Source organism: Mesoplodon densirostris, chromosome 2 (genome assembly GCF_025265405.1).
Source record: "Mesoplodon densirostris isolate mMesDen1 chromosome 2, mMesDen1 primary haplotype, whole genome shotgun sequence".
NCBI classification, from domain to species: Eukaryota; Metazoa; Chordata; class Mammalia; order Artiodactyla; family Ziphiidae; genus Mesoplodon; species Mesoplodon densirostris.
The window spans coordinates 148,358,196-148,385,976 of NC_082662.1; the positions used below are offsets into that span (position 1 = coordinate 148,358,196).

The 27,781-nt window shown below is 36.4% G+C and overlaps 1 protein-coding gene across 1 annotated transcript in view; it reads left to right on the forward strand.

The window, feature by feature from the left end:
- Positions 1-27,781, forward strand: part of KCNK2 (potassium two pore domain channel subfamily K member 2) — a 166,448-nt gene that overhangs the window by 64,782 nt on the left and 73,885 nt on the right. Inside the window, exons 4-5 of the mRNA XM_060088497.1 lie at positions 11,243-11,403; positions 13,847-14,033. Of these exons, the coding sequence (XP_059944480.1) occupies positions 11,243-11,403; positions 13,847-14,033 (348 nt within the window). The remainder of the gene's footprint in view (positions 1-11,242; positions 11,404-13,846; positions 14,034-27,781) is intronic.

A 27,781-nucleotide genomic window follows, 5' to 3' on the forward strand; every position in this document is an offset into this window, starting at 1 on the left:
ACTATGGATTATAAAGACTGAAACAGTGCTTTAGGGAGAATGGACTGTGCTGAGATGGATTTGGGTGAGAAAAGACCACAGTCAGTCTATTTTGATGCCCTGAAGTAGTGGCATTGTAACCACTGAGAAGCAGGGAAGGAGAATGGGAGGGTTGTGATGGAGAGGGAATCTGCTTCATTGCCTACAGAGCCATATGGCTTTGGGATGTGGGCTTGAGGAAGACTTGAGGACTCTGGCCCTTTGGTGACTGATTTAAATCTAACAAGATGGTGGTGGTGAGGCCATACGTGTTGGGTCAGGGTATTGTCTCCATGACACAGAATTCAGGAGCCTCCTCAGCACACCTGATATGGGGATGTCAGGGCTGGGGAAGGGGCAGGCTTCTATGAAAAAATGTTCCTTAAAGAAAGTCTTTATCAGACAATCCATAAGTTATTCAAGAAAAGGGTCACTAAAAAAGAGTGGCAAGGCAAAGTGAATTAACATGATAGTTATCTGCTAGTCATCCACTAAGAGCAAAATCCTGAATTACTGGATGGAGGGAGATGAAATATGCTAATCTGATTATTTCAAAAGGAAAAGTACTATTCAGAAGTCAACACAATATAGAGAAATCTCAAATCCCAACCTGTGCACAGAAGAGATTTTTAAGGATAACAAGAGAGTTAGTAGAGGGATACCTTTATGAGCATCTTTCCATAACCCCACGGTTTCACGAGAGCCACAGCGAACCAGCTGTTTGAAAACATTTTAGGTCCAAGCTCTAAAAGTGAATCAGGTACTCTTGAAATTCTCAACACTTGAAAAATGAGAAACTGCCTCAGTAGAATGGAGAGAGGGCTGCAGTGAGGGGCAGAGAGTAGAAAGGGAGTTTTAGGAAGAATATATTTATTTAGATGTCCAGTGGAAATGCACTAGGGCTACAGTGAGAACTAAAACATGGTCCCTCACAGAGCTTCTAATTGCAGAACTGATGATTACAATCTAGTGAGGTAAGTCTTAGGTTAAAGGAAATGTGTACACAGGAGGGGGACCAAGCCCAATCTTGGGGGTATGTAGTGAGGGCTCAAGGAAGGCTTGTTGGAGAAATTAATTTCTAACCTAAGTAATGATGGAATTTTAGGGATCAGCCAGGTGAAGAGTGGTGGGAGGGGGAGGGTGTGCATTTGAGGTAAAGGAGGAAACATAATCAGAGGGGATCAATAAGGAAGTAGTTTAGTTAATTTATTTGTATCTTTCATTTACATGGTACTTACTTTTCACATAGAGTGAATTTTTTTCTTCAAAATAGTAACCAATTTGCTCAGCATTATTAATTGCATAATTATTCAATTTCCAACTTATTCATGATGCTTTAAAAAAAAAGAATGTGCTGTTTCTGACCTTATTCTAGTCTTTTCTGTTCTTTTATGTTTTGTTACATCCCATTCTACACTAGCCCAAGCTGTTCTCTAAAGCTCTTCCATATGTCTTGATAAGATTACTTTTAGGTATTTCATATTTCCCTAAATATTGAAAATAAGGTATTTTTCCATCTCATTTAGCACATCTGAGATTGTGCTAAAATAGAATAATGCTGTTGGTTTCTGCATATTTATCATGCATTCAGCTATTTTGCTGAGCTTTTCTCTATTCAACAATTTTCAATATTCTCCTGTATTTACTAGACATTTAATTCCATCCACAATGAATATTTGTCTTCTTTATAATAATTATTCCGTTTATATGTTCACTGCCATTAAACCTGCTAGAACTTTCAGAATAATAAAAAATAATAGTTGTAAAATGGATATCTTTTTCCCCCTGATTTTAAGGGGATTCCTCTTGTTGACCTTTAATACTAAGTATGATATTAAATGTTTTGAGATAGATATTCTTTGTCTTGATAAGACAGTAATTTTCTGTTTCTAGCTTTTAAGAACTATAATAAATGGTACAGATGGTTAATCAGATTGCTTTCTAATAGCTATAGTAAGTCTTGATATCATGTAGAGCAAATCTTCCCACCTCACTTTTTCCCCAAATATTCTTAGCTATTGGTCCTTTACTTTCTTTTATTACTTTTATAAAATTCCATCAACTTGCACTGAAAATCCTTCAAAATATTTATTGCAGTTGCATTATACTTAACATACATTTGGTAAAACTGATATCTGTAGCTCTCTTCATTTCTTCAGGCCTTTTATGTCATTCATTTTGTAACTTTTTTGGTAATTTTATCTAGAAAATACTTATATATAAATTATTATATTCTTAGATATATTTATTAATATTGTTATAGCGATATTTTGATTTTGTATTGCATTTGCTGGTTGGTTTTTCTGGGGGTATAGGAATGTTGTGTTGTGGATGATAAATGGCCAGACACTGGACCTAAAATACCTGGGTTTAAATCCCAGCTCCCCTACTTTATTAGCTGTGTAATCTTGGGAAAATTATTTAACCTCTCTGTGCTTCAGTTTCTCCATTTGAAAAATGAGAATAGGAGTACGTATGTTATTTGGTTATTGTGAGAAGTAAACAAATCAATATGTTTAATGGATTATAAGAGTGTCTGGCACATAATAAGCACATATGAGTATTTATTATTATTGGGTTGTTGTTTTCTTGACTTTGAATCCAGTATACCTGTTCTTGGCTTTATTACATAGACAAGCATGTTGTACAAAAAATAGTAATAGCTTCAACTTGTACTTTCTCATTTTATACCTTTTTTTTCCCTAATTCTATAGCATTGACTCACAATACTATATAGCGGAGAAGTCATAATGATGATGTATTTTTCATGTTCCTGATCTTAAAGCCAGTGCCTGGAATTTTCACCTTAAGTATATGTTGGCTATTAGTTTTTTTTTTTTTTTTTTTTTTTTGCGGTACGCAGGCCTCTCACCGTTGTGGCCCCTCCCGTTGCGGAACACAGGCTCCGGACGCGCAGGCCCAGCGGCCGTGGCTCACGGGCCCAGCCGCTCCGCGGCACGTGGGATCCTCCCAGGCCAGGGCATGAACCCACATCCCCTGCATCGGCAGGCGGACTCTCAACCGCTGCGCCACCAGGGAAGCCCTGGCTATTAGTTTTTTGATTAAAAACCAGGTTAAGGACTTCTCTGGCGGCCCAGTGGTTAAGACTTCATGCTTCCACTGAAGGGGGCACAGGTTCGATCCCTGGTCAGGGAACTAAGATCCTGTATGCTACATGGTGTGGCCAAAAAATAAATGAGTTTAAAAACAAAAACCAGGTTAATAAATTTCCTTCTGTTTCTAGTTCTGTTTTAGAGTGATCAATTTTATCAAATGCTTTTCTGCATCCTTATACCTATGAGGCCTTTGAGGTTACACTAGACCCCTATAATCAGGCCCTGGCAGGTCCTACCACCGTCCCCTGTCATTCAAGCCTCACTGGCCTCCTCAGTCTCCCTCACATGTGCCAGGCTCACTTCTGCCTCAGGTCCATTGCACCAGCTCATTCCTCTCTTCCCCCAGATATTTCCATGGCCCTGTGCCTTCACCTCTTTCAAATCTTTCCTCAACTGTCGCCTTCTCCGTGGAGCCCACTCTGACCACACCATTTAAAATTACAATCCTACATGTCATATTCCTAATAACTCCCATTCTTTTCTATTTGTTACACCATGTAATGATTTCTAACAATTACAATTTATTCTGTTTATTTTCTTTACTGTCCAAAACTAGAGTAGCTCCATTTGAACAAAGAAGACTTTCTTCTTTTGTTCACTTATTGTATTTATAATGATTAACACACGGCAGTCAATAAATGTTACTTGAACAAGTTGAATGAGTGAATCTGTTGAGATAGCCATATTGTTTTCCCTTTCAGTCTGCAAATGTGGTATATTGCTTTAGCTGCTTTTCTGATGTTGAATGAATGTAGATTTGTCACTTTCTTATAATTTTGTCAGCTTGTGCTTTAATAGTTTACAAAGTTATGGTGTTTGGCACATACAGAATCATGATTACTATAACGTCTCTACTATTAGAGTACATAGTCACTCTCATTATTACTAGAAATATGTGTAGCCTTTAAATCTATTTGATCGATATTAATATTGCTATGCTGATTTTCTTTGGATAAGAATTTGCTAACAAATCTTTTTCTATCCCTTTGTTTTTATCTGAACTGTGATATTTTTATAAACTCTAATAATCCCTGTCTTTGCCTTTAGTCTATTTACATAAATTGTGATTGTTGATATATTTGGGTTTTCTTCTATTTGTGTTATTTTTGTCATCCTCTTTGTTTCTTCTTTCCCTATTTTTCTACCCTTTTGTTGGATTGATAGTGGTTGCTATTATTCTTTAACACATTTTTAGCTAATACTTTTAATTCTATATGTTAGCCAAACAATACTTAACTTACTTATTAAACCTCTATTTCCCCATCCATTGTGTTTACTGTTGTCCATTGTTTACTTTTAGTGTTTGCATGTGTGTGTTTCTGTGTGTGCACATGTTTTGCAGTTAGTAGTTGATTAAATTTTTGACTTTTTTTTTCCCCATTTCTCTGCCCACTTTTGTTTCTCCTGTGCTATGTTTTCCTACTAGGCTCCTTTCTTTCTTCTGAAGTATATAATTTCTCAAGCACACCTAGATAGTTATTTTAGTAGGAGCTCCCTGGATGGTAAGGTTTCTTGGATTTTGTATGTCTGAAAATTGCTAAAATAGGTCCCTCTTTTTTTTTTTTTTTTTTGCACGGTACATGGGCCTCTCACTGTTGTGGCCTCTCCTGTTGTGGAGCACAGGCTCCGGACGCGCAGGCTCAGCGGCCATGGCTCACGGGCCCAGCCGCTCCTTGGCATGTGGGATCTTCCCGGACTGGGGCACGAACCTGTGTCCCCTGCATCGGCAGGCGGACTCTCAACCACTGCACCACCAGGGAAGCCCAAGTGCAGTGTTTTAATGGGAGTATTCCTCACACACACACATTGCTATTTTTGGTTTTCAGTGTAGCAAATCTTTGTCTATTTGTGTACCTTCATTAATGTTTAAAGAAAAGTTGGTAGATATCGTATTTAGTTGATTTTATTAATAACTTGGAATTTTTTGAAGCAGTGCTTTCTTCATCTTTGTGTCTGCAGTACCTTGCACAGTGTTTGGCATGTAATATTTATTGAATACTTTTTCATCAAACAGAATTAAATCATACTTATTGCTGTGGTGATATTTGATTACTTTTCTGTGTAGAGCTTGCTACCTTATGATATAAAATTTATCAAAAGTAAAATAATAGTAATGCGTTTTTTCTTATCTAAATTTCTTCTCCGTGAGATTGGGGTAATAGAATCTACTTCCTAAATTTTTGGTCAGAATTACTTAGATGTGTATTTTAAGCTGGGTTTAACTTTAGAATGAACTATATGAATGTAATTTCAATTTATTGTTGCTTTCATCCTTGCTGTTGTCAATAAATGTAATCATAAACTACTGTTTCTACATTGGAAGCTGGCTAAGAGATTAAAGATCTGCATGAACTGCCTATTAGTCAAATAGTGCTCTTAAATCTAGAGTACGTATGCTGCAGCCAACAAGTCTAAACAGTTTAACTATGTTAATTTCAGGCAGTCTGAGGCAGAGGGTAGAAAGGCTGCTATTATCCAATAGTGTTGCTTATTACAAGTTTAGTCTGACGTTTTTCAATAGAGGTGAACTTGTTTGTGAAAGTTGGCCACTTGACAGTCTTTCAGTAAATATTCCAAGTACTCATAACCAATAATGTATTTGGAGTTTATCAATGTATCGTTATGGATATTTGATATTTCCCAGTAATGGGTATATTTGTAAGTAACAACCCAAGGTCTACATATTAAGACTGGAGACGAAAGGCAGAAGTCTAAATTTGAACATCTCAGATCACAAATGCAGACATGTTAGGTTCAGGACAAGTTCAGCCCTGAAAGTGAAGTGAAAGTTTGCCTGTTTGGTCAAGAAGAGCCCTGGTAGGATCAGTAGCAGAGGCGATTGGGTCTTTTCTGCACTGCCTCTCGGTAAAAACACTTTGTCTCTACATAGAATTTGTGTTCTTCTTTTGACATACAGCATTGTTATATTGTTGTGTAGTTGTATTTATCCTTCATTTCTTTATGGTTCTGCCCTAGGAGTTATATTTAGAGAATCATTCTCCTGTCCTTTCATATATATTTTATGGTCACATTTTCTTTATATTTGATTATTTAATCTATTTGGTAATATTTAGTGTATATCCTGAGGCAAGGACATAATTTATTTCTAAGTGGCTTACTATTTACCCCATCATTGTTTACTTAATAATCAATTCTAATTGATTCTCTAACTCTATATTGATATGAAATGTCATATTTATCAAACAGTACATTCAGTTATATGCTGGGTCTTTTCTATGCTTTCTGTTGTTTTCATTCATTAATTTTCTACATCGTTTTAATTATTAAAACTATAGATAATGTAGTTTTAATTTGGAAGTAAATTTTGCCTCATATTAGTCATGCTTCTAAATATTTATTGACTTATTGTTAATTTTATCCCAGATGAATTTTAGGATCATTTCATTAGGTTGTAAAAATTTTAAAAACTATGGAATTTTGATTGCAAAGATAGTAAATTTAGTAACTAGTGGGAGAGAAATTTAGTTTTTTTATGAGTTCTCATACAGAAACATTGTATTTCTCTGTATGCTTTTATTTTTCTCTACCCTCTTTCTAAAGTTTTGTGATTTTATTAGGTTTATATGTCAGTCAACCAGTCAAGAAATATTTATTGATTGTCAATTAATGCACTAGTTAATAAGCCAGTAAGGTTTTGGAATTATAGTTTTAACAACATATAAGTAAACAATAAATCAGTCTCTACACTCATGGCACTCATAGTCAAGTGAGGAATATAGGTATTAAATCAGTTGTTGCAAATAATTAAATAATTGCAAGTGTGCACAGTGTTTGAAGGGTTATTATTTATTTGTAGTATTAATAAATTCTGCCAGAAAAGTGGCCTGTCCACTTGGGGCTGTTCAGATGGGGTGACATATATGGGCCTCCTGCTAGGTAATCCAGTTACAGTGGACCTGCAATAGCTTTTCACGGAAAGCCCTTCCCTTAAAGTGATGTGAAGACAAGATGATAGCTGTTCTGGTGCTGTATTTATACAAATGTCAGGGGTTAGCCTACAGGCTTCCATCCAGATGTCTAGCACAGACTATGTACGGTCTCTCAAATTTGACTGTCTTATTCTGTAGTGTATTGGTCAATATTAGGTAGCTGGGGGTGGGGGGGAGCCCTAAACTGTAGCGCTTGCCAATTTCTGAGGTGTAAGTATTCCTGCTACAGTTGATTTCATACTATCAATGTGAAGTCAGCTGACTTGCAGAATTCCTGAGAATTTAACCACTGATCTCTCAAGACAGCTTCAGGGTATCTTTGAAATGCCCTCCTCCTCCCAGGTCCTATCCTCTGGTTTCTGCCTCACCCCGCCTCCTCCAAGGTCAGGCCCCATCAATCTTCAGTCTTGTCTGTTCCCTTAAGCTCTTTGGAAGCTGGATTGACTGCCGCTCTTATAACTTTCTTGCCAAGCATATGTGATGCTATAAACTGACAGCTGCTCTCCTCAGGCAAAGCATTTTGAGTGTGAACACCTTAATTTAGGAGTTAAAAGAAAACAAAATTTAATATTGTTTCTTTTCCATTTTCTTCTTGCCAAAACAGTCTGTTTCACCCTGAGGCAAGGAAGGTGCTGCTGACTAACCATGGGAAAGGGTCAGGAGGAACTCCAGACAACCACTAAGATTAATAGTTTAAAAGCTTGGCATACTGTATTGCTTAGAGTCAATGGGTACTTTTTGTAAGTCCATTAATGCTATCAAGTCATTTAACCGGGGTCTGTTCTTGGGTTAGACCCTGTGGTATATCCATGGAGAGAAGACCACTCTTATTTTATGCAGGGAAGAGGAGAAAACGTGAGGAACATCCCCTGAACAGCCACGTGATCCTGTCACCTGGGCAAATGTTTAGGGTGTCATTGGCATGCCCTTTATGTCAGAAAATGGCTAGGTGACTTTGTGTGTGTGCACTGGGTGACTGTGTGAGGGCAGCCACCTCTGAGGCACAGATTCAGCTGGAGAGCTCAGAGTAACGGTGTCGAGAGAAACATGTGGAAGGTGAAGCAGGAAGAGACTCAGAGAAGAATCATATCAGGATCCTTCAACCCTACTCCCTTCATTCTCCCTTCTGCTAACTTTGGAGATGATAAAGAGGAAGTACAGAGATGCCACAAGGAACTGGTTTCTGTTTTTTGAACAATGAAAGGTGATTCACTTTTTCCTTACATCTAGAATTCTTTGGATTTGGGGCCATTTCATTTGTGATATAAACAGACTTTCTGAGGAAATCCTGTCCCCTTTTCTGAAGATGTCCCAGTGGCTTCTGGGCCGAATCTGAGTCAGTGATGGATGAAAAGTTGGAGCCCTTTTTTCCTATGCCCTTTTAACTTGTGTGGGGCAGATCAAATTGAGCCCTCTGATACTTAGGCTTTTATTTTTTAAACAAACTGCAGAGCCTATTTATAGCAATGCCACAGTCAGTATTAAAAAAAAAGTTGTATCTTTTCTTTTTGATTCTTGACCCTTTCTGGAGGTATGTTACTTCTTATGGATATAACTTTGAAGACATTCGTCCTCTTATGCAAAAAGAGAAAATGGGATGGTATGGGATAACTCAGATGCCTGCCCTACTTCAGGTCACATGGTTATTCATCTGGAGAGGCAATAAAATAGTGTTGGATCTTAGCAGGACTCTCTGGAATAATCAGAGAACCCAGGTCAAAACAGTCCACACTGCTGATTTAGCAAGGCTCTCTTGTTATTGGTATTCTGCTTATTGATGCTAGAATAGAGGACAGGGTTGAAATTGTTGAGTTCCATCTTGGATAGTGTACAGAAATGGTGCACCATCCCAAATAGTCCAATTTAAGCATTCTGTCTAACCCTTGTGATGGGCTTTTTCTTCTTCAAGTTACTTTGATACAAGGCTTCTCAGCCTTTTTCACACTTGCCCTGGATGGACCTTTGTACATATTGCCCTGATGTTCAGTGTTCCAAGGCATTAGTAGATAAGAGCAGATGGAAGGTAAATGAGTTAAATGTGTAGACAGCTTACATCATGTTCCCCAAGCAGTCAGCAGGTCTGAGAAGCAGAAAGGCAGCTGTGAACTGGAGGCTGCCATGAGGAATTAGGAAACCTTGCTATCAAGTTCTGTGAGGTGCACATCTATGTGAAAGGCCAGTCAGATGCCAGCCCTCTTCTTTCCGGCCAACACTACTTGAACCACACTCCTTTGAAGAGAATCTTACATGCACCACCAGATCAACCACGATTCTCACTGAGGCTGGGAAATACATTTCAGCCACAAAAACTAACCAAACTACTATTATACTGTGCTTACAAGTATGAAGATATGACCAGGAATTCTCAGACACTTGAAGAAAGTCACCAAAATAAAGGAAGTATAGGATTTCTCTCAAGGAATAGAGTTAATATATAGTACAACATTGTTAAAGCAAAGAAATGAATGTAATTATTATTTTCATGGCATAAGAACTGACTAATGAAAACAGGCAAAGTTCTTGAAAATTAAATACATTTGAAAAAACCCACAACTCTCAATAGATGAATTGACTAGCAATGAATACCAAATTGACTGAATAGGAAGAAGAGAAAGATGGAAATATTATGGGGAGAAAAATGTATGCACTAAAATGACCAAATATTAGCCCATCCCCTCCTCCCCCAGGGCAAGTTTTGTGAGGGAACCACATTAGGACTGGATTTGGGGGGATGATATGAATCCCTTTGATAATATATACCCTTTTTATTTCCAACAAATAGAACATCCAGATTATTTTCAAAAAAACAATGAAACAAATTAAAAAATTGGCCGTTATAAAGCCACAAAGAAAATCTCAATAGATTCCCCAAAGTAAAAATCATACAGGCCATACTCTTTGACAGTAATAGTCATAAAACTAGAAAGTAGCAACAAAATGCCAATCTTAAAATCCCGATCCACATTCTTGAGTAAAAGAGGAAATTAAAACTAAAATTCCAGATTAATTTAATGTGAAAGACAATGAGAGGATTACATATCAAAAAAGATACTCTGTGTACTTCTAGAGAACATGCGTTCTTTTTTTTTTTTTTTTTTTTTTTTGCGGTACGCGGGCCTCTCACTGTTGTGGCCTCTCCCGTCGCGGAGCACAGGCTCTGGACGCGCAGGCTCAGCAGACACGGCTCACGGGCCCAGCCGCTCCGCGGCATGTGGGATCTTCCCGGACCGGGGCACGAACCCATGTCCCCTGCATCGGCAGGCGGACTGTCAACCACTGTGCCACCATGCATGGAAGCCCAACATGCATTCTTTACCTCAAACATGTTTGTAGACATTGCTTTTGTTCTTAAAAGGGGGGGGGGAATAAATTGAGCTGATTTAATCATAACAAGTAGAGCCATCCTTGCACAAAATTGAAAAGCCTTCAGAATCCTCAGAACTTTAACAAGGTTTGGTAATTTTAAGTTTTTATTTATTGCTTTTTGGTAGGTACTTGAATGGAAACAAAATTTAAAAGTTGTTATTAAACTTTAAACTAAACAATTTAAGCATATTTGAATACTCTTAAATGAAGGCAATACACTCTTAGTAAATGGCAACAAAAACTTTGTAGTCAACAGGATTAGCAGTATAGGGAGGTGGAGGTAAATTTAATGAAAACACTGACTTTATTACATGTGTTACTCCCTCAGTTTTCATCATCTAGTTTAATTGGAACACTAGCTATATTTTGCAGATTGTTAAAATATTTGTTTATAAGAGGATTTTACATTAAAACTTATGTGGTATAAAGCGATTCTTTTTTTTTTTTTTTTTTTTTTTGCGGTACGCGGGCCTCTCACTGTTGTGGCCTCTCCCGTTGCGGAGCACAGGCTCTGGACGCACAGGCTCAGCGGCCATGGCTCACAGGCCCAGCTGCTCCACGGCACGTGGGATCTTCCTGGACCGGGGCATGAACCCGCGTCCCCTGCATTGGCAGGCGGACTCTCAACCACTGTGCCACCAGGGAAGCCCTAAAGCGATTCTTAATTAGTTGAAATCTAGGATTGATATCTTATAATATTTGGGAATTTCTGAATCAATCTTGAGGTCTTATGTTTTAAACTATTACTCATTTATAAACAGCTGAATTCTTCTTCTTCTTTGTGTTTTTTAGGATTTGGAAACATCTCACCACGCACAGAAGGGGGAAAAATATTCTGTATCATCTATGCCTTACTGGGAATTCCCCTCTTTGGTTTTCTGTTGGCTGGAGTTGGAGATCAACTAGGAACCATATTTGGAAAAGGAATTGCAAAAGTGGAAGATACATTTATTGTGAGTACAATAGCCTTTTAACTACATATGTTAATCATTTAAATTTTAAAAATATTATAACTTTTCTATTCACCTCAGATACAGTTAGACGTACAGTTACTGGGTTTTCTATAACAATTTATATGTACCTCTATTTGTAAGTAACTCACTGTATAGTTATTTTTATACTTCTTCAAATGAATACATTAATGAATGAGAAAAAGCAAAATATATGGAAAAGAAGTAGAAACGTGACAGTTCTGGGTTCAAATTCCAGTTGTATTGTCTCCTAGCTATATTCACTTAAGCTAGTTATTTTACCCTTAAATCTCCATTTTCCCATTTATATAATGTGAATAATGGTACTGATGATGAGGCATTACTCTGAGAGTTAGAGATATTATAAGTGAAAGCCTAACATAGCTAGTAAACTTCAAATAGCCCTTTTGTGAAGGATCAAATAATACATAGCAAACACGATAAAGGGGATCATATAACTTAATTTAGTAATGTTATTGATAGAGATTTAACTAAGGGATGTAATTTAGTAGAACCAAAATAATACACATGAAGATGTTCATGGGTATATTATATTCAATAGAAAAAATAAAATAAAATGAAAATGCTCTAATTAGATTTTAAGTGAAAAATAATATCATGATGACAAGCTTCTATTCTTTTTTTTTTTTTTTTTTTCTGGTATGTGGGCCTCTCACTGTTGTGGCCTCTCCCGTTGCGGAGCACAGGCTCCGGATGCGCAGGCCCAGCGGCCATGGCTCACGGGCCCAGCCGCTCCGCGGCATATGGGATCCTCCCAGACCGGGGCACGAACCCGTATCCCCTGCATCGGCAGGCGGACTCTCAACCACTGCGCCACCAGGGAGGCCCCCAAGCTTCTATTCTTGAAAAAAAATTATGAATAAAGAAAATAATTGTGTTAGAGAATGAGATTATAAATGGTTTGTTAGTACTATCACTACTATTACAATACATTTTATTTATTCAATAATTTATCTTTTCATAAAAAATTCGACAAAGTATTTAACTCTATTGATGAAATAAGACCACTGAGTATTAGTTTTTCAATTTAAATTATAATTCCAGTTTTAGAATTAGATATGTTTCATATTAAGCTCAAAGTTCATTCTCAAATATTTTTACGTTAGAGTAAAGAAGGCATAGTTCTTCCAAACTAGTTGTTTTATCCTTTTTTGGGTGTTATACTTTTCTTATATTGATATTAAAAGTATCTTGTATTACATTAACTTAGAGGGCAGGTTAGTGGCATGAACTTGATAATGCTGAATTGTTCTTCATTCATTCATTCAACAGATGTTTGAGTGACTACAGGATGCTGGAGAATGTTTTTCATGCTGTATACACATCAGTGCATAAAATAAATCTCATGCTCTGGTAGTGAATACATCCCAGTAGTCAAGATTCAACATTTAGTACTAAGCTCTGTTCTGAGAACATTACAAACATGAATTCATTTAACTCTCACGTATATGATAAGGGTGATAGACTAGAGAAACTTTTATTTCCACTTTCCATTCAATGGTTTTAAAGATCTTTATCTCTAGAAAATGTTCAAGCTCTAAAATTCAGTGATTTTTATATGGTGGGGATGTGACGTATAATTGTCATGGTAGATAAGACAGATTCAGGGAGATGAAAAAATATAGTGATAATGACAAAAAGAGATATGGAGATAAATGGCTGTATGTACATACTTCACTTACTATGTTATGCTGTAGAGATTTCTGAGAAGGGAAGGAGTGAAAAAATATGGGCCCTCTGAGGGCAGCTGTAGCTTAGGGGTGCTGAAGACTTATCCTTGCCTACATATCATGTCTGGTATATTTAGTTGTACAGCTTAAGGCCATAGAACAGAGAGGTAGTTCATCTGGTTCACATGGGAATCAACTGTGTACTTTTAAGTCTGTTAGTATTTCACCTTAACCAATCGAAGAATGATAGGAAAATGTGGTAGGAGTGAGAGGGAAAAGTCTTCATGAAATTAAGAATTTTATCAATTATCAACAGTAGATATTTAATTCATGGTTCAGTTTTCTCCATTTCATATATTTCTAGATTATCTTTGGCATGCAATGAGTTGTATGCCTATAGAATAGAAATATTTCAAAAGTAGTTCAGGTAAACAAAGAACAATGTAAGTCTGAAATTTTATTCTCAGAGCAAATGTAATTTACTTTAGAAAGTAATTTACCATTGTAAAGCTATGTAAGGGTAAAGTAGCATCATTATTAGCATTGGTTGTTTTCAGTTATTCATGTTATACCCATTATTTGTAAGTAAAGACAATTAAAATTATAAGAGGGAATAAAATACCATTTACTAATTTACTAATTTGCTGATAACAGTGTATTGATATATAGGTCAACTTCACAGGTACATTGATAATCTATCTCAATCGATTTCTCCCTCTCTCTCTCATCCTTAGAAGTGGAATGTTAGTCAAACCAAGATTCGAATCATCTCAACAATCATATTTATACTGTTTGGCTGTGTACTCTTTGTTGCTCTGCCTGCAATCATATTCAAGCACATAGAAGGCTGGAGTGCCCTGGACGCCATTTATTTTGTGGTTATCACTTTAACAACCATTGGCTTTGGCGACTACGTTGCAGGTAAGTTTTTGCTGGTACTGACACTGCTCTCCTAACCCTTCTCCTTTAGTTAGACTTTTCTCTTGGGTTTGCAGGACAACACAGTGACTGTCTTTGTTTCCCAGGGCTGTCATAACAAAGTACCACAGACTGGGTGGCTTTAAACAAAAGAAAGTCATTCTCTAATAGAAGTTCAAAATCAAGATGCCAGCAGGGGCAGGATCCTTCTGAGACTGGTAGAATCCTTCCTTGCTTCTTCCCAGCTTCTGGAGGAGGAGACCATCAGTCCTTGCTGGTCCTTGGCTTGCAGCTGCGTCATTCCCATCTCTGCTTCTGTCATCACATGGCATTCTCCCTGTCTTCCTGTCGCTGTGCCCAAATTTCCCTCTTCTTATAAAGACGCCAGTCATATTGAATTAAAAGCCCACTCTACTCCAGTATGAATTTATCTTAACTAATTACATCTGCAAGGGCCTTGTTTCCAAATAAGGTCATGTTCCAAGGTACCAGGGACTTCGACCCATATTTTTGGAAGACACAATTTCATCCATAACAGTGACAGAGCCAAAAAAAAGGGGGGGGGAGTCATTCCGTGACAGTGAAGGTAAACAAAATGGTACAGTTGAATATTTATTTTTCATTCTATAAAAGAAATTTAAATTGCTGGTTGTTCAGAATTTATAGTCCCACCCTAATTTCAGAAACCATTTATCTGCCTCTTATTTATTTATTTTTTAGTGGTACAAGAATTCAAGTTTAAACCATCTTTGTTCTTTTCACTAGGACTTTTCATGTCTTAGGGTTTTTTCCCCCAGTTTTATTGAGAAATAATTGACATACTTCATTGCATAGGTTTAAGGTGTACAGCAGGATGGTTTGATCATGAAATGAAATGATTACCATAATAGATTCAGGTAACATCCATTCTTCTAATGCAGTCTGCCTTGATCTCTGGGGTGCCGAGGGTGCTTCAGCCTCACTTCCATGTCCTAGGATTCTCTCAGTGGTGTCTTGTCCTCGAATAGTTGTTAGTTGTTCTTCTCATGAGGGGGAGAAAAGTCAGGAACAAGCTATGTCACCATCTTGGTGACATCACTCTCTTATGCTTTAGTTTTAGAAACACGTGCAAACTTTAGAAGATGTTCTTAGCTACTTAAGACCTTCTCTAAGATATTTCTCTCCTTTAATTTTCAATTCTAATGTCAATGTTCTGACCATTTTAATATTTTGTCCACATTTTTAAATATATGGTTTTTAAAAAATTTTTCCTTCTCTATATATGTTATTTCAGTTGCTGTTTGCTTTATTGTTGTATCTCTTAGGTCTTACACTCCTGTCATTTCACCTCTCTCTTTTCTGCTTATGTTATCCAATTATTATTACTGTTCTAACTCCAATATTAAACAAATTGTGGTAATAGTGGTAAAAGTAATATAATAATGCTCTAACATGAATCAGTTTGACCAGCTCCTGAAAATCTAAACCATTCTTTTTAAAAAAAAATCAGTTTGAAGTGTTAGAAAAACATGCTGATAAACATTATAGTAGGAATGTGCTATTAAACTTCCCAGAATAAACTTACTAGGCTAATTCAGTTTTGAGGGTTTTATACTTTCTGGTTGTTTACTGTTCTTTCTTGACTCAAACTTCTTCTTAAATATTATCAGAAAAGAAAATATGTTGTGTAGTTTTATAAAAATCTCAGAGAAGGCATCTGTTTTTATTATTTGTTAATTACAGTTTAACCTGGCAAAGCCCTTCTTTCTGGGGAATGTATAATACCCTTGAAGATGGGGATATTTTTACAAGCAAAGCTTTGCTTTTGGTCAAAAACACTAAGTACACATCTCTGTGCTGGATGGAGGCCCTGAGAAAGGAGGGTACATCATGCCGATGGGGATTTTTTAGTTTTCTAATTAGCAAAATGCAGAGAGAAGAATGTCAGAGATTTGCAGCACGTAGGACGATGAGCTTCTGTCCTAAAATACCCATTTTTCTACCTTTTATTGACGACATAGATATAATTCGCTTAAGTAGAAGTTGAAAGTGCTTTAATGTAGCAGAAAGTGAGACACAGTGATGCTAACAAAATTTATAATGTGGCATGTTAATCTTAGGCTCTTGTACCACTTTATAAATATAATTAACAAGGTCTTATAATTACTGTGGAATATATAGGTATTAGGTGACGAGTCTTTCATTTTCAGGCCAACAGCCTTGTATTACACATGTTATTGTATTCAATTTAATTTTTAATGTTTTATGGTAATGCATAGGTATGTTTATTTATTAATGTATTTATTTTTCAGCTTTATTGAGGTACAGTTGACAAAATTGTAAGATATTTAAAAGGCACACTGTGGTATTTTCATATACATATACATTGTGAAAGGATCCAATTAATTAATACATCCCTTACCTCACTTTATTCATTTATTTGTTTCTTTAGTGAGAACATTTAAGTTCTGTTATCTTAGCAAATTTCAATGATATAATACAGTGCATGTTATTTTAAATATGTGTCAGTCTGGTGCATGACCCTCATAATCTGAGACTCTCTAAAAAAACAAAAATTATAAATTAAAAAAAGGTGGGTAGAATCTTAAAATAGTGTTTATTTTTGACCACAGTATAAACTGGCTTAGAAAAAAATGAACAAATAGTTTTACTTATGGTTTTGTAGAAGAAGAAGAAAAATTTCTTTTTTAATTTCCTTTAGGAGATCCACACTCTGACACTGGTTAGATTATGTGAGTCTATTAGTAGCCACTCTCAGCTGCCTGAGCACTTAAGTTCAATGAAAACATCTTGTATATCAGTAGGCACCCTGAATACAGAGTCATGGTCACAGTACTGTAGGGAACAGGGAAACAAAATATTTGTGTGGCATTAAGTGTAGTCTAATAAACATCTTTATTATTACTAGGAATTTATTTTTATTATACCCCTCTTTAAACCCATTATTTTAATTGTATTTGTGTTTTACAGAGGAATAATGAAAACTGGTAGAAATACACTTTGCTAATAACTTGCAAAGGAATTTGATGTGTTCAAAGTGACAAATGCTGAGAAAATTAGAGAAGTAGATGGATACCACATTTGTTGACTTACCTTTCTCTCCTTAATTTATGCATTTTGTAGCTGTTTTGGTCTTTGTGAAACTGTAGAACCCTATTCCTAGTACGATAGTCTTTACATGCTAGATCTTTGTGGCCAGGGAGCATTTTTGGAATGAAAATGTGGACAAGGGGGCAGATGTGGCAAAGGCTGGCTAGAAAATGCATGCCCTTTGCAAGAGTCTTTGGAAAAACAAAAATTATGAGGTTTTTTTTTTTTTAAGGATCTTAGAAAATAACTGCCTCTTATAGTTAAGTAGAGTACATAAAAATAGTCTTTCCCTCTGGGTACCTTGTGACAATAAAGTAAAAATTAGCCACTAAGTTAAGACGACTACCCCATCTGGGAAATATCATTTGTTTATTTTTTAGAACTTTTTCTCTTGCTATTAGATGTCCTGACAGATAGTATTCTCACTTAATTTTGATATTTTTGCCAGGAAAAAGCAAGAGGCACTGCTCTAGCTTGAACTTTCTCATCTTTCTATTAGGCTATAAATCTCCAAAGAAAAGAGAGGTGTACTTCCCATAATAGACACTAATTGTCTGATGCCATTCTCAAGCCTGCAAACCCTACTCTGAATGGGATTAGAGTTAAGTTACACTGCTGTACTGAACTTCTTTGAAGACAAATTAAAAAACATATTCTTCAAACTGTGGTGTTATTAAAGGAAAAGGAGTAAATTTTGGAAAGTGATATATAAATGTTTAGGACACAGGTTGTAACCTTGGTGTAATTATTAGGAGCATCTCAAAATCAGCAAGTGAGGATGTGGTAGTTTAGACCAGAACTCTGAAGCAGTGTGCTCATCCCCAGGGGATGAGCAAGACAATCCATGCAGGTAGACCTTCTGCCATAGGAAGAAAACAGGACAACTCTTGTTGCTTTGTATTTTTAAACCTCATTTCTTACTTTTTATTTTTATATGTCATAATGTTCATGATATAATATATTAGAGCAAAATAGATTTCTAACTCATAAATAAATATAAATTTACATTTGCATGAGCAAATCCTTTTCACTGTTGGCAATACTGGATCAAAAGCATTTAGGGACAAATTTGAAAAGACAAATAGGTACAAGGGTTCAGGTTTCTCTGTGTATGTGACTGAACATAAGAATTCAACATTTAGTAGTTTTTTGGCAGGAAGAGCTCTCCCAAGCAAATTTTAATTTTATATTAATATTTATGCAAAAGATATGTTTTACTGGCTGGTTGGTTACTTTAGTAATTCTTTTTTTTTTTGGTATTAGTTTCTGCATTATAACAAAGTGAATCAGTTATACATATACATCTGTTCCCACATCCCTTCCCTCTTGCGTCTCCCTCCCTCCCACCCTCCCTATCCCACCCCTCCAGGCAGTCACAAAGCACCGAGCTGACCTCCCTGTGCTATGCGGCTGCTTCCCACTAGCTATCTACCTTACGTTTGGTAGTGTATATATGTCCATGCCTCTCTTTCGCTTTGTCACAGCTTACCGTTCCCCCTCCCCATATCCTCAAGTCCATTCTCTAGTAGGTCTGTGTCTTTATTCCTGTTTTACCCCTAGGTTCTTCATGACATTTTTTTTTTCTTAAATTCCATATATATGTGTTAGCATACGGTATTTGTCTTTCTCTTTCTGACTTACTTCACTCTGTATGACAGACTCTAGGTCTATCCACCTCATTACACATAGCTCAATTTCATTTCTTTTTATGGCTGAGTAATATTCCATTGTATATATGTGCCACATCTTCTTTATCCATTCATCGGATGATGGACACTTAGGTTGTTTCCATCTCCGGGCTATTGTAAATAGAGCTGCAGTGAACATTTTGGTATATGACTCTTTTTGAGTTATGGTTTTCTCAGGGTATATGCCCAGTAGTGGGATTGCTGGGTCATATGGTAGTACTATTTTTAGTTTTTTAAGGAACCTCCGTACTGTTCTCCATAGTGGCTGTACCAATTCACATTCCCACCAGCAGTACAAGAGTGCTCCCTTTTCTCCACACCCTCTCCAGCATTTATTGTTTCTAGATTTTTTGATGATGGCTATTCTGACCAGTGTGAGATGATATCTCATTGTAGTTTTGATTTGCATTTCTCTAATGATTAATGATGTTTAGCATTCTTTCATGTATTTGTTGGCAGTCTGTATATCTTCTTTGGAGAAATGTCTGTTTAGGTCTTCTGCCCATTTTTGGATTGGGTTGTTTGTTTTTTTGTTATTGAGCTGCATGAGCTGCTTATAAATTTTGGAGATTAATCCTTTGTCGGTTGCTTCATTTGCAAATATTTTCTCCCATTCTGAGGGTTGTCTTTTGGTCTTGTTTATGGTTTCCTTGGCTATGCAAAACTTTGATGTTTCATTAGATCCCATTTGTTTATTTTTGTTTTTATTTCCATTTCTCTAGGAGGTGGGTCAAAATGGATCTTGCTGTGATTTATGTCATAGAGTGTTCTGCCTATGTTTTCCTCTAAGAGTTTCATTGTTTCTGGCCTTACATTTAGGTCTTTAATCCATTTTGAGCTTATTTTTGTGTATGGTGTTAGGGAGTGATCTAATCTCATACTTTTACATGTCCCTGTCCAGTTTTCCCAGCATCACTTATTGAAGAGGCTGTCTTTTCTCCAGCGTATATTCTTGCCTCCTTTATCAAAGATAAGGTGACCATATATTCATGGGTTTATCTTTGGGCTTTCTATCCTGTTCCATTGATCTATATTTCTGTTTTGTGCCAGTACCATACTGTCTTGATTACTGTAGCTTTGTAGTATAGTCTGAAGTCAGGGAGCTTGATTTCTCCAGCTCCATTTTTCCTTCTCAAGATTGCTTTGGCTATTTGGGGTCTTTTGTGTTTCCATACAAATTGTGAAATTTTTTGTTCTGGTTCTGTGAAAAATGCCAGTGGTAGTTTGATAGGCATTGCATTGAATCTGTAGATTGCTTTGGGTAGTAGAGTCATTTTCACAATGTTGATTCTTCCAATCCAAGAACATGGTATATCTCTCCATCTATTTGTATCATCTTTAATTTCTTTCATCAGTGTCTTACAATTTTCTGCATACAGGTCTTTTGTCTCCTTAGGTAGGTTTATTCCTAGATATTTTATTCTTTTTGTTGCAATGGTAAATGGGAGTGTTTTCTTGATTTCACCTTCAGATTTTTCATCATTAGTGTACAGGAATGCCAGAGATTTCTGTGCATTAATTTTGTATCCTGCTACTTTACCAAATTTATTGATTAGCTCTAGTAGTTTTCTGGTAGCATCCTTAGGATTCTCTATGTATAGTATCATGTCATCTGCAAACAGTGACAGCTTTACTTCTTCTTTTCCAATTTGGATTCCTTTTATTTCCTTTTCTTCTCTGATTGCTGTGGCTAAAACTTCCAAAACTCTGTTGAATAAGAGTGGTGAGAGTGGGGAGCCTTGTCTTGTTGCTGATCTTAGTGGAAATGGTTTCAGTTTTTCACCATTGAGGATGATGTTCATTGTGGGTTTGTCATATATGGCTTTTATTATGTTGAGGAAAGTTCCCTCTATGCCTACTTTCTGCAGGGTTTTTATCATAAATGTGTGTTGAATTTTTTCAAAAGCTTTCTCTGAATGTCTTGAGATGATCATATGGTTTTTCTCTTTCAATTTGTTAATATCATGTATCATGTTGATTGATTTGCGTATATTGAAGAACCTTGCATTCCTGGAATAAACCCCACTTGATCATGGTATATGATCCTTTTAATGTGCTGTTGGATTCTGTTTGCTAGTATTTTGTTGAGGATTTTTGCATCTATGTTCATCAGTGATATTGGCCTGTAGTTTTCTTTCTTTGTGACTTCCTTGTCTGTTTTTGGTATCAAGGTGAAGGTGGTCTCATAGAATGAGTTTCGGAGTGTTCCACCCTCTGATCTATTTTGGAAGAGTTTGAGAAGGATAGATGTTATCTCTTCTCTAAATGTTTGATAGAATTCGCCTGTGAAGCCATCTGGTCGTGGGCTTCTGTTTGTTGGAAGATTTTTAATCACAGTTTCAATTTCAGTGCTTGTGATTGGTCTGTTCATATTTTCTATTTCTTCCTGCTTCAGTCTTGGCAGGTTGTGCATTCCTAAGAATTTGTCCATTTTTTCCATGTTGTCCATTTTATTGGCATAGAGTTGCTTGTAGTAATCTCTCATGATCTTTTGTATTTCTGCAGTGTCAGTTGTTACTTCTCCTTTTTCATTTCGAAATCTACTGATTGGAGTATTCTCCCTTTTTTTCTTGATGAGTCTGGCTAATGGTTTATCAATTTTGTTTGTCTTCTCAAAGAACCAGCTTTTAGTTTTATTGATCTTTGCTATCGTTTCCTTCATTTCTTTTTCATTTATTTCTGATCTGATTTTACCTTAGTAATTCTTATGTACTCCTTCCTGATGGCCCTTTGTGTTCTTTTACTGGTGCTCAGTGTTCTAGAGCTAAGAAAGGCCTGGGAGCCACAGGTCCACTGGAGCACTTTTATTTTACATATGAATAAACAGACCCCCTATTGCTAACTGTGGTTCACATAGAGGTGAGAAGAGAAAATAAACTATTTAGGAAAGTTCATTTACTTGATTTTAGCAATGGCTATAATAATTTATAGTCAAATTTGTAGAGGTAAGTTAAAGTTAATGGTAAATGTCATATTTGACAACTTACTGCTGGCTTCCTATGTTTTGTTTCTTAACTTTTGTCATTTTATTTTTTATTTGATGAGAAGTCTGACTTGATAAATTGTTAAGTCATGCTTCCTATTATAGGCTGAGAGCTAGATCAGCCCTTCTTTATTAAAATCTAAGAAGGTATATTAATTATATGGAAATGTGTGAAAGATTGAGTTCTACTTAATTAGGCTTGCTTTTAAAACTAGTCTTCTAAATCCATGCTTTAAAAAAGTTACTAGGGGTTGGGGGGATGGGCAAAATAGGTGAAGGGGATTGAGGCACAAACCTCCAGTTATAAAATAAATAAGTCATGGGGATATAATGTACAGAATAGGGAATATAGTCATTAATATTTTATAACTTTAAATAGTGACAGATGATAACTAGACTTACTGTGGTGATCATCTCATAATATATATAAATGTCGAATCACTATATTGTACACCTGAAACTAATGTTACATATGTCAGTTATGTGTCAATAAAAAGGATTAGTTGATGATTCTTCAGAAGTGAAGTCAAATAATTACCTAATTTAACAGAATTTAACATTATTTTTCAAAGTTAGTGTCCTCTTTAATATATACTGTTAGGAGAGGGCAGACAGACATCAGAAGCAAGAAGAACTACAATACTTCAGCCTGTGGAACAAAAACCACATTCACAGAAAGATAGACAAGATGAAAAGGCAGAGGGCTATGTACCAGATGAAGGAACAAGATAAAACCCCAGAAAAACAACCAAATGAAGTGGAGATAGGCAAACTTCCAGAAAAAGAATTCAGAATAATGATAGTGAAGATGATCCAGGACCTCGGAAAAAGAATGGAGGCAAAGATCGAGAAGATGCAAGAAATGTTTAACAAAGACCTAGAAGAATTAAAGAACAAACAAACAGAGATGAACAATACAATAACTGAAATGAAAACTACAGTAGAATGAATCAATAGCAGAATAACTGAGGCATTAGAACGGATAAGTGACCTGGAAGACAGAGTGGTGGAATTCACTGCTGAGGAACAGAATAAAGAAAAAAGAATGAAAAGAAATGAAGACAGCCTAAGAGACCTCTGGGACAACATTAAACGCAACAACATTCGAATTATAGGGGTCCCAGGAGGAGAAGAGACACAGAAAGGACCTGAGAAAATATTTGAAGAGATTACAGTTGAAAACTTCCCTAACATGGGAAAGGAAATAGCCACCCAAGTCCAGGGAGCACAGAGAGTCCCACACAGGATAAACCCAAGGAGACACATGACGAGACACATAGTAATCAAATTGGCAAAAATTAAAGACAAAGAAAAATTATTAAAAGCAGTAAGGGAAAAATGACAAATAACATACAAGGGAACTCCCATAAGGTTAACAGCTGATTTCTCAGCAGAAACTCTACAAGCCAGAAGGGAGTGGCATGATATACTTAAAGTGATGAAAGGGAAGAACCTACAACCAAGATTACTCTACCCAGCAAGGATCTCATTCAGATTCGATGGAGAAATCAAAAGATTTACAGACAAGCAAAAGCTAAGAGAATTCAGCACCACCAAACCAGCTCTACAACAAATGCTGAAGGAACTTCTCCAAGTGGGAAACACAAGAGAAGAAAAGGGCCTACAAAAACAAACCCAAAACAGTTAAGAAAATGGTCATAGGAACATACATATTGATAATTACCTTAAACGTGAATGAATTAAATGCTCCAAACAAAAGACATAGGCTTGCTGAATGAATACAAAAACAAGACCCATATATATGCTGTCTAGAAGAGACCCACTTCAGACCTAGGGACACATACAGACTGGAAGTGAGGGGATGGAAAAAGATATTCCATGCAAATGAAAATCAAAAGAAAGCTGGAGTAGCAGTACTCATATCAGATAAAATAGACTTTAAAATAAAGAATGTTACAAGAGACAAGGAAGGACACTACATAATGATCAAGGGATCAATCCAAGAAGAAGATATGACAATTATAAATATATATATATGCACCCAACATAGGAGCATCTCAATACATAAGGCAACTGCTAACAGCTATGAAAGAGGAAATTGACAGTAACACAACAATAGTGGGGGACTTTAACACCTCACTTATACCAATGGACAGATCATCCAAACCAAAAATTAATAAGGAAACAGAAGCTTTAAATGACACAATAGACCAGATAGATCTAATTGATATTTATAGGACATTCCATCCCAAAACAGCAGATTACACTTTCTTCTCAAGTGCGCACGGAACATTCTCCCCGATAGATCACATCTTGGGTCACAAATCAAGCCTCAGTAAATTGAAGAAAATTGAAATCATATCAAGAATCTTTTTTGACCACAATGCTATGAGATTAGAACTGAATTACAGGGAAAAAAACATAAAAAACACAAGCACATGGAGGCTAAAGAATACATTATTAAATAACCAAGAGATCACTGAAAAAATCAAAGAGGAAATCAAAAAATACCTAGAGACAAATGACAATGAAAACACGATGATCCAAAACCTATGGGATGCAGCAAAAGCAGTTCTAAGAGGGAAGTTTATAGCTATACAAGCCTACCTCAAGAAACAAGAAAAACCTCAAATAAACAATCTAATGTTACACCTAAAGGAACTACAGAAAGAAGAACAAACAAAACCCAGTTAGCAGAAGAAAAGAAATCATAAAGCTCAGAGCAGAAATAAATGAAATAGAAACAAAGAAAACAATAGCAAAGATCAATAAAACTAAAAGCTGGTTCTTTGAGAAGATAAAAAAATTGATAACCATTTGTCAGACTCATCAAGAAAAAGAAGGAGAGGACTCCAATCAATAAAATTAGAAATGAAAAAGGAAAATTTACAACAGACACTGCAGAAATACAAAGCATGCTAAGAGACTACTACAAGAAACTCTGTGCCAATAAAATGGATAACCTGGAAGAAATGGACAAATTCATAGAAAGGTATAACCTTCCACGACTGAACCAGGAAGAAATAGAAAATATGAACAGACCAATCACAAGTAATGAAATTGAAACTGTGATAAATATCTTCCAACAAACAAAAGTCCAGGACCAGATGGCTTCACAGGTGAATTCTATCAAACATTTAGAGAAGAGCTAACACCCATCCTTCTCAAACTCTTCCAAAAAATTGCAGAGGAAGGAACACTCCCAAACTTATTCTATGAGGCCACCATCACCCTGATACCAAAACCAGACAAAGATACTACAAAAAAAGAAAATTACAGACCAATATCACTGATGAATATTGATGCAAAAATCCTCAACAATATATATATATATATATATATATATACACACACACACACACACACACACACACACACACACATATATACTGTTAGGATTACAGTGAGTCATTGTTTAGAAGCTGCCCAAAGAAGTCTTTAGAAACACTCCTTTTTGTAAACCAGGTTAGTTCATAAGAGATAATATGATTGAGTGGAAGCCAGATACAAATATATAGTTTCACAAAGCAGTGTTCTCACATTACCTACTTTTTTAATAAAAAACAAAAATTTTAGCCAAAAGTTTGGATGTATTGTAAGAAACCCTTATGATTGATATTATGAAAACACATTTTCCTTCTGAGCATAAATTTACTTTGCCATCCAAATATATCTTCTTGGAATTTCGATCAGTGAAATTTAGTATATTTAGTTCAATAATGAAATTTTCTTCATCTCACGTGTAATTTTGAATACTTACTGGGTTAGTCAGGCTTTATGCTTAATGCCTTATGCTCCTCTATATAGAAAATATAATTTGGGACTTTGTACAGGTAAAATTCCCCTTCTGGTATGTTTACTAAACTTTTACGGTTTTCACAGTTATAGAATCATTTATCTTCATATTTTTGACTTTAGAAAAAACATTTTTGTATATCTCATATTAAGAATTAAGTTTTCGGGTTTCCCTAGTGGTGCAGTGGTTAAGAATCCGCCTGCCAATGCAGGGGACATGGGTTCAAGCCTTGGTCCGGGAGGATCCCACATGCCATGGAGCAGCTAAGCCCATGCGCCACAACTACTGAGCCTGCGCTCTAGAGCCCACGAGCCACAACTACTGAAGCCAGCACACCTAGAGCCCATGCTCTGCAACAAGAGAAGCCACCACAATAAGAAGCCCGTGCACCGCAACAAAGAGTAGCCCCCCCTCGCTGCAACTAGAGGAAGCCTGCACGCAGCAACAAAGACCTAACTCAGCCAAAAATAACTAACTAACTAACTAAATTTTAAAACAGGAATTAAGTTTTCTTGGAGTTATGTTTTCATAGTCATTAATGGAAATGCAGTTTTAGTAACCAAACTATTTATTTCTCTTATAACCAAAGCCATGACTCATTTAGTCATGGAGTGCTCAGGGCTTGCTTAATGGAAGGAGATTTTATCATGAAAACATATAAATCTCCATTGAAATACCATGGTAAGTTTTTTTTGTTCGAAACAGTTTGTCCTTATAGAGCACCTGGAGAAAACAGTTCCTGATGTGGCCTAAATTTTGCAACTATGTCAAAGCCCAGGTATTAAAATTGCTATTATTGAGCTGAACACTGTGCAAAAATTTGCCAGGAATTTAACAAATAACAAGGAAACTACCTGATGAGAAAGAAGTGAGGTCAACTGAAGAACAGTCAGTACCACCACCACCACAATGGCTCAGAAAAATTGCTTTGATTGAAAAGAGAGGGTTTATGTGACTGTTAGGGAGATGTCTTATATTCATCATTCATATATTCATTCATTCTGTTTAGTGAGCACATATTTTATAATACATACTGTGCTTAGCACTTAGTGATAATGATTGCTCTAGTTCCTGTTCCTATGGGACAGAATGTTTGAAATCCAAGAGTAACAATTACATAAGAAATTGTCTTCTCTTCTTGGTGGTTCTGTGTTAATATGGGAAAATTCTGCAAGGCATCTGGTCACCCCCTGATTCAGCTGGTGACTCTCAGAGAACTCATCAGAGAACTGAGAGTTATCTGTGTAATTAATTAAATGGGATTTGACCCAAACTGTTCAGAAGTCCTAGGGACTGTGGGCAAACCAAGAAGTTATTTAACTTCTAGGATTCAGAATGGATATATAGAAGAATTGTAGAAGCACGTGGAGAAAAAAATGACAAGGAAAACATTTAGTGATTGACAGTTAAGTCAGTGAGACAGGCAGTAAATTATACTAAGTTTAATGAAAAAGCCTCCGAATTACTCTATATTGAGACTTAAAGGTAATTTCTAAGGGTAACAATAATGTACATCCTATATCCTATAGATTTCCATGAGGATGAGCAAGACAATGTGTTGATCTTTCTTTCTTTATGATCATTGAGACTGCCGTTCTTCTAATGGCAGTTTTCCTAACCTTAGACCAAGTACCTAGCAGGAAGTGGACAACTACTTCTTTTTTTTTTTTTAACATCTTTATTGGAGTATAATTGCTTTGCAGTGTTGTGTTAGTTTCTGCAGCACTATTCACAATAGCCAGGACATGGAAGCAACCTAAGTGTCCATCGACAGATGAATGGATAAAGGAGATGTGGCACATATATACAATGGAATATTACTCAGCCATAAAAAGAAACAAAATTGAGTTATTTGTAATGAGGTGGATGGACCTAGAGACTGTCATACAGAGTGAAGTAAGTCAGAAAGAGAAAAACAAATACTGTATGCTAACACATATATGTGGAATCTAAAAAAAAAAAAAAAATGTTCTGAAGAACCTAGGGGCAGGACAGGAATAAAGACGCAGACCTACTAGAGAATGAACTTGAGGACCTGAGGAGGGGGAAGGGTAAGCTGGGACAAAGTGAGAGAGTGGCATGGGCATATATACACTACCAAACGTAAAATAGATAGCTAGCGGGAAGCAGCCGCATAGCACAGGGAGATCAGCTCGGTGCTTTGTGACCACCTAGAGGGGTGGGATAGGGAGGGTGGGAGAGAGGGAGATGCAAGAGGGAAGAGATATGGGGG